The 11994-nt window shown below is 44.8% G+C and overlaps 1 protein-coding gene across 2 annotated transcripts; it reads left to right on the top strand.

Annotated features, from left to right (window-relative positions):
* The first annotated feature begins 38 nt into the window (after positions 1-38).
* On the top strand, positions 39-9502 carry SDHAF2 (succinate dehydrogenase complex assembly factor 2). 2 transcript variants are annotated; one of them, XM_086383653.1, is made up of 5 exons: positions 39-91; positions 3611-3716; positions 5128-5351; positions 5429-5538; positions 8762-9502. In XM_086383653.1, the coding sequence occupies exons 3-5, from the start codon at positions 5128-5130 to the stop codon at positions 8890-8892; spliced, it is 465 nt and encodes a 154-aa protein (XP_086239779.1). In that variant the 5' UTR covers positions 39-91; positions 3611-3716; the 3' UTR covers positions 8893-9502. The 2 variants fall into 2 exon arrangements, with proteins under 2 accessions (XP_086239779.1, XP_086239778.1); XM_086383652.1 differs by lacking the exon at positions 3611-3716.
* Positions 9503-11994: the final 2492 nt, after the last annotated feature.

The raw sequence follows: 11994 nt of genomic DNA, 5'->3' as shown, positions 1-11994 counted from the left end.
TTCGAAAGTATCCGGAAGTGGCTGGGCTGTAGGCCTTTGATGCGGGTCGGGAAAAATGGCGGTGGTCGCTGTCTTCCCGGCTCTTGCGCGGGTGAGGAGAATGGGGGGAGGGGGTGGTTCTAGACTCCTGGGCAGGCCAGGGTGGGAACTGTGTCTCGTTTTCCTCTGAAGTTGTGGATACCTAGAGAAGCATCTATCTGTCTTACATAGCCCAGGCAAGGGCAGACCCAAGGAGAGGTTGATCTTGCAACGTAGGAGATTCAGGTTACATCCACCCTGGCCTGAGCCCGCTGTGTGCTTGTCTCGCAATATCGTTGAACCATCAGTCTTCGTTAGAGACCCAATTCAGATTTCACCTATTTGCAGGTGGTACTGGCCGGACAGCTTCTGGGCGCTTTTTGTCTCTGTTCTTAAGCCTCTCTGTTCTTTTTAAATCTTCTCTAGTGTCTGTCGTGATTTCACATGGTTTCATAAGATCTTTTTTCGTTTTGAATATAGGCTGTTAACACTGTAAATTTTTCTTTTAATACTGCTCTTTGCCAATTTCATGATTTTGTGATGTGTTTTTGTCTCCAGATATTTTCTGATTCCCTTTTGATTTCTCCTTTGACCCAGTTCAAGAGTGAGGGTGTTGTTCAATTTTCACTTATTTGTGAATTTTCCAGTTTTCTTTGTGCTCTTGATTTCTAGTTTTAGTCTGTTGTGGTCAGAAAAGATGCCTTGTATGATTTCGATCTTTTTTGTTAAAACTCGTTTTGTAACCTAACATGCTCTCTGTCCTGGAGAATATTCTTAGAGTGCTTGAAAATAATGTGTATTCTGCTCCTGTTGGGTGGAATGTTCTGTGTATGTATGTTTGGCCCATTTGGCTTACAGTGTTGTTCCTGTCCTCTACTTCCTTACTGATCTTCTCTCTGGGTGTTCTATGCATATTGAAAGTGGCTTTTGAAATCCCCAACTATTGTGTTGCAATTTCTCCGTTCAGGTCTGTCAATATTTGCTTCATATATTTGGGTGTTCAGATGTTGCTTGTATGTATAATTGTTGTAGCTTTTTGGTGAGTTGACCCTTTCATCATTATTTCATGGCCTTTTAAAATCTCTTCTGATACTTTTGACTTAAAGTTGATTTTGTCTAGTGAAAGTAGGGCCATCTGTGCTCTCTTTTGGTTTCTATTTGCAGTGGAATGTGTTTCACACTTTCACTTTCAGCCTGCATCTAAAATGAGTTTCTTGTAAGGCATATAGTTGGATTTTGTGGGTTTTTAAAAATCCCTTCAGTCTCTGTGTGTCTTTTGATTGGGGAGTTTAATCTGTTTACCTTTAAAATATTACTGATAGAGAAGGACCTAGAGTTGCCATTCTGTTCATTGTTTTCTATTTTGTAGCTTTGTGTCCTTTTCCTCTCTTGCTGTCATCTTCTGTGTTTTATTGATATTTTTCTATAGACATGCTGTGATTCCTTTCTCATTTCTATTGTGTATAAATGTTTCCTTTGTGGTTACCATAGGGCTTGCATTAAGCATTTTATAATGTATTTTAAGCTGATAATAGCTTCAGTCTCATCCGAAAACTTCTCTTTTACTACTCCCACCTTATGTTATTGATATTACAATGACATTTTATTCTGTATCCACTAGTATATTTTATAGCTTTTTTTAAATGTCTTTAACTTTTAAGTCAGAATTAAATGTGATTTACCTACGATCATTGCAGTGTTACAGTAGCCTTTGTTTGTCATAATTTACTTTTACCAGTGAGCTTTATGCTTTCGTATGCTTTTGTGTTATTATCTACTGTCCTTTGGCTCCTTTTTGTTTGTTCAGTCGCTCAGTGTCCATCTCTTTGTGACCACATGGACTGCAACAAGCCAGGCTTCCCTGTTAATCACCAGCTCCCAGAGCTTGCTCAAACTCATGTCCATTGACTCGGTGATGCCATTCAACCATCTTATCCTCTGTTGCCCCTTCTCCTCCTGCCTTCAAACTTTCCCAGCATCAGGGCCTTTTCTAATAAGTCAGTTCTTCACATCAGGTGAGCTTCAGCTTCAGCATCAGTTCTTCCCTGAATATTCAGGATTGATTTCCTTTAGGATTGACTGACTGGATCTCCTTGCTGTCCAAGGAACTCTCAAGAGTCTTCTCCAACACCACAGTTCAAAAGCATCAATTTTTCGGCGCTCAGCTTTCTTTATGGTCCAACTCTCACGTCCATACATGACTACTGGAAAAACCATAATTTTGATTATACAGACCTTTGTTGGCAAAGTAATGTCTCTGCTTTTTAATATGCTGTCTAGGTTTGTCATAGCTTTTCTTCCAAGGAGCAAGCGTCTTAATTTCATGGCTGCACTCACCATCTGCAGTGATTTTGGAGCCCAGAAAGAAGTCTGTCACTGTTTCCATTGTTTCCCCATGTGTTTGCCATGAAGTGATGGGACTGGATGCCATGATCTTAGTTTTTTTAAAAAGAATGTTAAACTTTAAACCAGCTTTTTCATGCTCTTCTTTCACTTTCATCAAGAGGCTCTTTAGTTCCTCTTCACTTTCTGCCATAAGGATAATGTCATCTGCTGCTTCAATTTGGATGTCCATTTCTTTCCCCCAGTTTGGGAAGTTTTGAGCCATTTTTCCTTCAAGTACTCTTCCCGCCCCTTTCTCTTTTCTCCTCCTGGGACTCCCATAGTATTTATATTGGTCAGGTTGGTGATGTCTCACAAGCTTATCTCACTCATTTGTTTTTCATTTTCTTCCTCTGAATGAGTAGTCTCAAGTAAACTATGTTCACTGATTTTTTTTCTAGTTGATCAAGTATGCTGCTTAAGTTCTGTGGTGAATTTTTCAAAAATTGTTATTCTTTAGTTCCAATTTAAAAACATTTTTTTTTCTATCAGGATTCTCATTTTGCTTATGTGTTGTTTTCCTCAGCTCACTGAACATCTTGATGACAACTTTTTTTGAGTTATTTGTCAGGTAATTCATATATGTCTGTTTCCAGGATTGGTTGCTGGAAGTTTATTTTGTATCTTTGGTTAGGCCTTGTTTTGCTCTTTCTCATGTACCTTGGAGCTTTGTGCTTAGATCCATGCATTTGAAAAAGTAACCACCTCCCAGTCTTTTCTTTGTACAAGAAAGATCTTTTGCATCAGTTCTGCCAGAGAATCTTGGGGCCTCTCAAACTTTTTGTATGGAAATGTCTTCTCTAGACTTGTGCATGTAAATTCCCAACCAAAGGGATTTGCTGGCTTTTTTCAAGTGCTCATAACCTCTGGCTCCCTCTTGTGTCTGTTTATGGCACTGCAGGTTCTCTGTAGCTGCCGCAAGCTTCCCAACTCTTCTCAGCCCATTCCAGTCTTCTAGAGTACCCCAGGTCCCGTGAGTGCTGCAGGTTGGCCAAGACGGAAATTAGTCTCTTGTACAGCTCCTTGGAAAGCAGGAGTTTGGGATGCATGCTCCTTTTTCTTTCTGTTGGCCTCTGTCTGCTGTACCATGGGTCCTCAGAGCAGCAGCAAGCCATCCAGCTCTTTTTGTTTGCAGAGACCCCCAGATATCTAGAGTATACTGGGTTCTGTTAGTGCTCTGAGACAGGCAAAAAAGAAAACTTTCTTTCAGGCAGCTACCCAAAAAGTTGGAACATTGGACACACATGCCAAGTCTTCCTCCAGGGAAAAGCCAAGAATTGGAGATTTTCTTCTGCTAGTTTTGTCCTGAGCCACAGGTAGGGGCGATGGCAAGTAAGCGTGTGCTAGTCCAAACCCTCACCTAGTTCTCAGCAGCCCCCAACCTGGCACCTTTTGTCACACTTCAATTCAAACAAGACGGAAACTAGTCACCCAGGCCTCCCCATGAAAGGCCATGTGTTGGACGTCTGTTTCAGTCTTTCCCTCCCCAGAGAGAAGCCGGTGGCTGAGAATTTTCTCCAGTTGCACTGGGCTGAGCCAGGGGCAGGGACTGTGGTGAATGAGGCCCATGAATTTTCTAGCTGTGATGCAGCTGTTTTTGTGCTCACCTAGGGTTCAGGAGAAGACAATGGCACCCCACTTCAGTACTCTTGCCTGGAAAATCCCGTGGATGGAAGAGCCTGGTAGGCTGCAGTCCATGGGGTCGCTAAGAGTCAGACATGACTGAGTGACTCCACTTTCACTTTTCACTTTCATGCATTGGAGAAGGAAATGGCAACCCACTCCAGTGTTCTTGCCTGGAGAATCCCAGGGACGGGGGAGCCTGGTGGGCTGCTGTCTATGGGGTCGCACAGAGTCAGACACGACTGAAGCGACTTAGCAGCAGCAGCAGCCGCAGCAGGGTTCAGGAGCCTCTTAGCTGGTTTCTGGATTTCTTATAAAGGAAACTGGTCCATGTGTTGGGAGTTGGTGTCTCCACAGGAGAAGGAAAGTGTGGGGCTTCCTGTTAACACCATCTTGCTGACGTCACCGCCTTCTCATTTCATCTTGATAGTTTTTGCCCTTCTCTATATCGGGAAACTTTGGGGAGTTAGGGACCCTGCCATCACTGTATGCTCAGATTTTAACACAAGCAGGTGACTAGAATGCAGACCATATTGTGAGAATTTGAAGGGAATGCAAGGGAAGAAGAAAATATTTCCATTGGAGACTTTCTGGGAAGGCACTGGTTAAGAACATGTTTGCAGTCAGAGTTGGGTTCCAACCCTCAGGAATTATTCTTAATATTTGGGTGATCTTGGTGAGTCATTTAACCTCTCTGAGTCTCAGCTTCCTAAGCTGTAAAGTGGGGACAGTGTCAGCATAATTTCTTTTTTTTTAAATTGAGGTGTAGTTGACTTACAATATTTTATAAATTTCAGATATATAACAGTTCACAGTTTTTAAAGATTAAATTCCGTCTATACTTATTATAAAGTCAACGTAACTTCTTAAGGTCTAAAGGAGACAAGATGCATTTTGCACCTGGTTTATGTGCTGAGTGAATGACAGGGATGGTCATCCTTGTTAAAAAGGTGCTTATGGGAGGCAGTTCCTTGGTAGTCCAGTGGTTAGACTTGGGCTTTCACTGCGACAGACCTGGGTTCAATCTGTGGTTGGGGAGCTTAAGATCCTGCACGCCTTGGCCAAAAAGAAAAAAAAAAGATGTTTGTGGCTTTTTTGTTTCAGATGCTTGCTGTGTCAAGGCGCCGCCTAGTGTCTCCTTCACTCAGCATGACATCATGCAGACGCTGCTACAGAGGTGACAGCCCAACAGATTCCCAGAAGGATATGATTGAAATCCCTTTGCCTCCCTGGCAGGAGCGAACTGATGAATCCATAGAAACCAAACGAGCCCGGCTGCTCTATGAGAGCAGAAAGAGGGGAATGCTGGAAAACTGCATCCTGCTTAGGTAGGGGAAGAGGAGAATGGGGGTTGCTTCTCTCTGGCTAGAGACAGCCTTTTCACCTTTGTCTTTCTTGACTCTAGCCTCTTCGCTAAGGAACATCTGCAACACATGACAGAGAAACAGCTGAACCTCTACGATCGCCTGATTAATGAACCCAGTAACGACTGGGATATTTACTACTGGGCTACAGGTACTAGGCATGATAAGCAGCATAAGGTGAAAAACGGGATGATGTGGGCTGATTTAGTCTGGAAAGGTATCATGGGCAGTTTGTTTTTCTTTTATAGATACTCAACCCAACCTCTCTTCAGATTTTTCCAAAATGTGCAAAATTTGTCTTACAAGTTAAGGTCCTTTGTTGGCAAGCAATAGAAACTGATTGCGTCTAACTTAAGCAAAAAGAGAATTTAGTGAAATTCTCTAAGGCTAAGAGTATAGGAAACTCTTAGCATCAAAGGGAAAGTTGAAGAAACACCAGGGCAGGAATGAAGTGGAACAAGACAGTTCCGGCTGCCTAGCATGAAGTCCTTGGGAGTCTCTCTCTTGACACCAGCTTTGTGAGGAATGAATTCTCACTGTGTGTAGTTAGGGTTAGCTTTGGCTGTGAGTAAAAGAACCCCAAAACAACAGTGGCTTAAGGAAGACAGAACTGTGTTTTTCTTTCTCATAACAGAAGTTCAGAGTTAGGCCCTCCAGAACGCACAGAGGGGTTTCAGAGTCATTAAGGCCAGATTCCTCTTGACTTGTTCCTTCACCCTCCCCCGTGTTGGCTACCTCATGACCTCAAGATGGCTGCCAAGGCTCTATCTGTCATGTCTATATTTCAGCCAGGGAAAAAGAGTAAGAGAGCACACTCCATTTTTTAATGGACCCTTCTCAAGAAATTATACACCATATTTCCACTTAGTTTCCACAGGGCTTGTACACAGGGGAGTGGGAAATATTCAGGGCCAACCTGGAAGTCTTTTAATGTATCTTTGTCTTTATATTGAAGTTGAGCTTCTTATAGATAGCTTATATTGTCATTCTTTTTAATCTGATCTTATGTCTTTTCATTGGTGTGTTTTGGCCATTTGCATATAACTACCAGTGTGATTGAATTAAAACTTACCATCTTTTTGTTGTTGTTGTTTTCTATTTCTACTGTTTTTTGTTCTCTTCCCCCTCTACTTCTGTGGATTTTGAGTATTTAAAATTTCATTTTATCTCCACCATTGGTTTCTTATATCTCTTTATAATTTTTTTAGTGATTGCCCTAGGGTTTACAGTATATATGCATACATGTGTGCTTAGTCATATCTGACTCTTTGAGACCCAGTGGACTGTAACCCACCAAACTCCTCTGTCCATGTGATTTCCCAGGCAAGAATACTGGAGTGGGTTGCCACTTGCTTCTCCAGGCATCTTTCTGACCCAGGTATTGAACCCACGCCTTCTGCACTGGCAGGTGGATCCTTTACCACGGAGCCACCAGGGCAGCACGTCTCACCATGTGCGCTTCCCTGTGTTTCTGTGCCCCGAAAGGGCTGTCCGTGGTGTTGCCCTCCCCCAGAGGCAGAAACCTACTGATTTCCAGATGGTGCTTGTTAGTTTGGGGACGGGAGATGGGGAGGGTGTTCTCTGTTGTCCTGGTCCAGCTTCCGACCCTGTGATCATGCGTCATGGTGGAGGGTCTTTTTTCAGTGATCCTGCTGGTCCCACAGGGGTAGAGGATTTTCCACTAACCCAAGCGGGTCCTCACATGTGCCCTGTAGGAGACAGGACTCACTGACCTATTCACAGACCCTTGAAGGTTTTGTTCTGTAGAGAAGAAGGACTAGGCTGGGGTTTATGCTTTTGGGGGGTGGGGGCTGTGTTTTTCTGTTCCCCTACTCCTGGCCTCCATTGCTGAGGGAGGCTTTCTGCAGCCTCCTGCTCTGGACCCTGTCTTCATTGTGAGCATACTCAGTGAGGGGTTGTTGAGAAGAACCTGCCCCCTGGGGCAGATTCCCCTTGTGTCTGTGGCTCCCAGAGATTTTACACTCATGCTCACCTACACTTGGCTTTCAGCAGTTGATGAACAATTTTAGCTAAATTCTTGCCTGTTTGTATGGTGCCCAGTGCCCCTTCTTCCTGTGCCCTATCTCAAGTGAGCATGTGTGTTCATGTCCATTTTCTCCTTTGAGGGGCCTTTCTTTCCTTATGTTTTATTTTCTTTGGGTGCCTGTGACCTCAGCTCTCTAATGACTTCAAAAAAGTTATGATGTTTCTAGTTTATCTGACTTTTTCTTGTTGGGATGAATGGGGTGTTCTGTCCAGTTTTCAGCATTCTAGGGGGAAACTGAAATCGCCTCGATCTTACTCTGATGGTCACACAAAACAACAGACGCCAGGCCCACCAGATGCCAGCTGTGTGCCGAATGAGGGAAAATCAGACTTTGTTTTGAGGAATGCCCTCTCCTGACGTTGTGTTTAGTGTTGCTAGGAGGGTAATTCCAAAGCTTAGTACCCAAGCTTTCCCAATGGGAGGCTTTGCTTAAGTGAGAGACTTGGGGGTGGAAAGAAAGGCCGGAGGTGTGCAGCATCCGCCAGACTCCTGCTGCCCTGAGGCTGGCATCCCCTCCTGTCTGCTCTTGGTGCCTTTGTTGCCTCCATCCAAATCTGGTTCTACAGGTTCATGTCAGTTTTATGGGCCTCTGTTATAGCCTTCCAGTAAATTCTTTTATGTTTTGATTTTACTGGAGTTATCAGTTGCTTTCACTTAATATCCAAGGAATTTTGCCTCAGGAAATTAATAGACTAGAAGGAAAAACACAGTATTCCAAAAACAACTGAAGTACCGAATGCAAAGCAAAACAGAACAGCCAAGGCTGGGCAGGCCAGGGGTCAGCTGTGTTTGTCAAATAATAAATGCTGGGCCAGATAATAAATGCTGTCGTCTTGTGGCCATATGGTCTCTGTGGCAACTGCTCAGCCCTGCCATCGTAGCGCAAAAGCAGCCACGGACAATATGTAAACAAGTGAGAGCAGCTGCTCCAATAGCACTCTTTACAAATACCAGCTGCCGGAGGTTGCCAGCCTGTGGTGCAGGCTGTGTGTATATCCAGAGAAAGAATGCAGCTGCTCTGTGTGCCCACTGTGGTTTTAGGCCAAGCCAGAGTTTCAAGTTTTAAGGTCCTTATACCATCGGGGTTTTCCTTGTGGTCCAGTAACTAAGTCTCCGTGCTCCCCATGCAGGGGCATGGATTCGATCCTTGGTCAGGGAACTGGATCCCACCTGCCGAAACAAAGATCGAAGATCCTGAGTGCTGCAACTAAGACCCCGTGCGGTCAAATAAATAAATAAATATTTAAAAAAAAAAAAAGATCGTTCTATATCTTTCTATATCTGACAGTTGACTGACCAATGTAATTCTTTTTGCCCATCCTTACAGAAGCAAAACCAGCCCCAGAAATATTTGAAAACGAAGTCATGACCCTGCTGAGAGACTTTGCTAAGAACAAAAACAAAGAGCAGCGACTGCGGGCCCCGGATCTTGAATACCTCTTCGAAAAGCCACATTGAGCTACATGCTGCCATCTGCCTGGCCTCGGGGGCTCCACGGATGCTCATTGCCTGTGATGGGTACTGGCCTTGATGTTCTGCTTCTCCTTAGATGCTCAGCCCACCCAGACCTCTGGTCCTGCCTGCAATGATGGACCCGCCTCTCTCCAAGGACATGTATATGTTCAGTGTGCCTTGTGCTAAGACCCTTTGGCTCCCATCTAAGCCTCAGAAGCAGTTTGTCCATGTTACTGTCGCTCGGGCCTGACTCTGTCTCTGGCTCCATAGGAGGAAGCACGGTGCCAGCTCGCTGCTTCAACCAGAAGTGTGCTCAGTGTGAAGAGGCAGCCAGCTGCCTGTGCTGTGTGGAAAGCTCCCCGGGTGAGCCAGGGCTTTGTCCCTGTGAAATTCCCCCTTCCAGCCTGGGTTGGTTCTTTCTGCCAGGGGAAGCTGGTCCAAGCCCCCTGAGTGGAACCCTTCAAAGGCCCCACAGGCAGAATGAGGGCAGTGGGCAGGAATGGTGTGGGCATGCTGCTTAAGAGTCAGCATCCTCAGCAGATTTTCTCTAGAATGCTCATTTAATAAACTGAACGATAATTGTGTATATTAAAGAGTATTTTAAAAAGGAAAATCACAACTCCTCAGACCTCACCCAATTATTTTAATTTTGTGTGTTCTCATGCAGGCATATGTTTATAGAGTTTTACAAGGTCACAATCTCCAAGTATCAATTATAGCAAATGTTTTCTGTATTTCTGCAGTCTCCACAATTGCTTTAGTTGATAAACTCATAATGTGTAAGAAATACTGTGTTAGGATGAATTAGCAAAATGTGTTTAGCTCCAGAACCAAAAGACTTCTGGTTGCTAGGAGGGTGGTTTTGTCTCGCTGGAGGAATTTTGCCCTCGGAGCTGTCATCCAGACAGAACAGATGTCACCCAGATTGGGCCAGGATACAGGTGTGAATCGGAGGAAACAGGCCAGACTTGCTAGGCAGGCGGTTGGTGAACAACAGAGATACACACAGGCAGGAAGTACCCGTTTGCAGCGTCTTGGAGCTTGGGGTTCCCACGGAACCTCTATGTGGTCCTGCCTGCCCTTCAGGGTCCTTGGCTGACGAGAGGAGAGGAGAGAACCAGCCTTTCGTTACTTATGATCTCAGTAGAGCTTCCCAGCTCTCTTGTAGAGAAGCGCTGTCATGCCTATTTTGCAGATGAGAAAGTGGGCTCTGAGAGAGTGGTCTGTCCCAGATCGAGTTGCTATAAGTCAGAAAGCCAAAATCTTGCTTAGTTCAGTCTATCTCCAAAGCTCATGAACTTTCTGCCAGAACATGCTGCCTTAAGTGGTGGAAACTGTAGAGATCTTCGCTTTAAAAAGTATACCTGTGGCAGATTCATTTTGATATTTGGCAAAACTAATACAATTATGTAAAGTTTAAAAATAAAATTAAAAAAAAAAGTTATAGTGAAGAAAACAAAAAGTAAAAAAAGAAAAATAAAATAATAAAAATAAAAAGTTATCGTGAAGAGACTTGACAGTTCTAAGCCATGACCTTTGTGTCATGTAGGGGATGAGGAGCTGTCAGGTGCTTCCCAAAATAAGCACTCGGTCATCCAAGGTAGCTCTTGGAAGAAGCAGGGCTGGCAGTAGGTGCAAGTCAGATCCTGGCTCCACTGCTTACTTGCTGGGTAAGTGAATGGGGCTGAGCCTCAGTTTCTCCATCTATAAAACGGGGTTGATGACTCCCTGTCTTAACTCTGTGAAGATAAGACATGAAGAGAGAAAGCTCATGTCTCAAGACTTTCATCGTCCTCATCACACAGTCCGCGCCTGGTAGATGGCTTCAGTCTGAGAAGTTGTATCTTAACGCAAAAAGCCTGGCGTGTCAGCAAGGTCACCAGAGCTTTGTGCAGGGCCGAGTCCTCTGCCGGTAGGAAAGCCAGGCCTGTTAAAGAACCACGGGGTGTCTTAACCAGCCAGTGAAGACTGGAGAGAAAACAGACCCTGGTATCAAGACCTTTGAAGGAAAAATCTGTAGCGTGATCATCTAAGCAGGGAATGGGAGTGAGAAATGGAGGGCAGAAGCCGATTTTGATGGCCCAGGGAGCTCATTGCAGACTCTGGCCAATCTCTCAGGCATTGTTTGATGTACCATGAGGAGAATGTTAATATAGAGACAATGTAGAGAGATGTCTGGACTGTCAGAAATACACGTGACAGTTGGGCAGTGACCCATCAATCCTGGACTCCTAGACAGCAAATCTCAGCAGCCAAGTATGCAATTTGGGCTTTTTTTTCCCCTGGAGGTTTGATCTCTCCTCGCCTGATTTTTGTCTTATTTAATATAAGGGGTTGAGCTGCCACTTTCACCTGGGGATGGCATGCTTCTGAAGAAGTTGTTTTCTTCCCAGGCTGCTGGTCTCTGTCATCTCTGAAAGTGAAGGATCTTAACTAACTTCAGCTGCTCAGTGTCAGACCCAGGGGTGCTGTGTGAACAGTTTTTCCCTTTATTAGGCATTAAGTGAAACTAGGCCGACCACAGGACATTTTTTAAAAATTAATAAACACACAGCAAGGGCCAGCAGCCCCCCAAGGATCCACGAGGAACCAGAATCTGGACTCATTCCTCTCCGTTTGACACCTCACTGCTCGCTGACCTCATTCAGAGCGTGTGCACATGGGCATCTGGCCCTGCCCCTCTCCTCCTGAAGAGGTCTTGCGAGACCTGCCCCACCCTACCTGAAGTTGTCTCGCGAGACCTGTCACACAGGCTCCCGCATCAGATGTCAAATGGGGGCAGTAAAAGCTGTCCTCTCCCCAGTGTTTAAGTCTCCAAAATCCGTAAGCCAAATCCCCTTTGCCCAATTCTAGACTAGATGCGGAGAAGGTGATGGCACCCCATTCCAGTACTCTTGCCTGGAAAATCCCATGGACGGAGGAGCCTGATGGGCTGCAGTCCATGGGGTTGCGAAGAGTCGGACACGACTGGGCGACTTCACTTTCACTTTTCACTTTCATGCATTGGAGAAGGAAATGGTAACCCACTCCACTCTTCCCTAGAGAATCCCAGGGACAGGGGAGTCTGGTGGGCTGCCGTCTGTGGGGTCGCACAGAGTCAGACAT

This window comes from Bos grunniens, chromosome 29 (assembly GCF_055505025.1).
Source record: "Bos grunniens cultivar Pamir isolate PY7600 chromosome 29, Bosgru_T2T1.0, whole genome shotgun sequence".
Taxonomy (NCBI): domain Eukaryota; kingdom Metazoa; phylum Chordata; class Mammalia; order Artiodactyla; family Bovidae; genus Bos; species Bos grunniens.
This window is presented reverse-complemented; position numbering and strand designations above follow the sequence as displayed.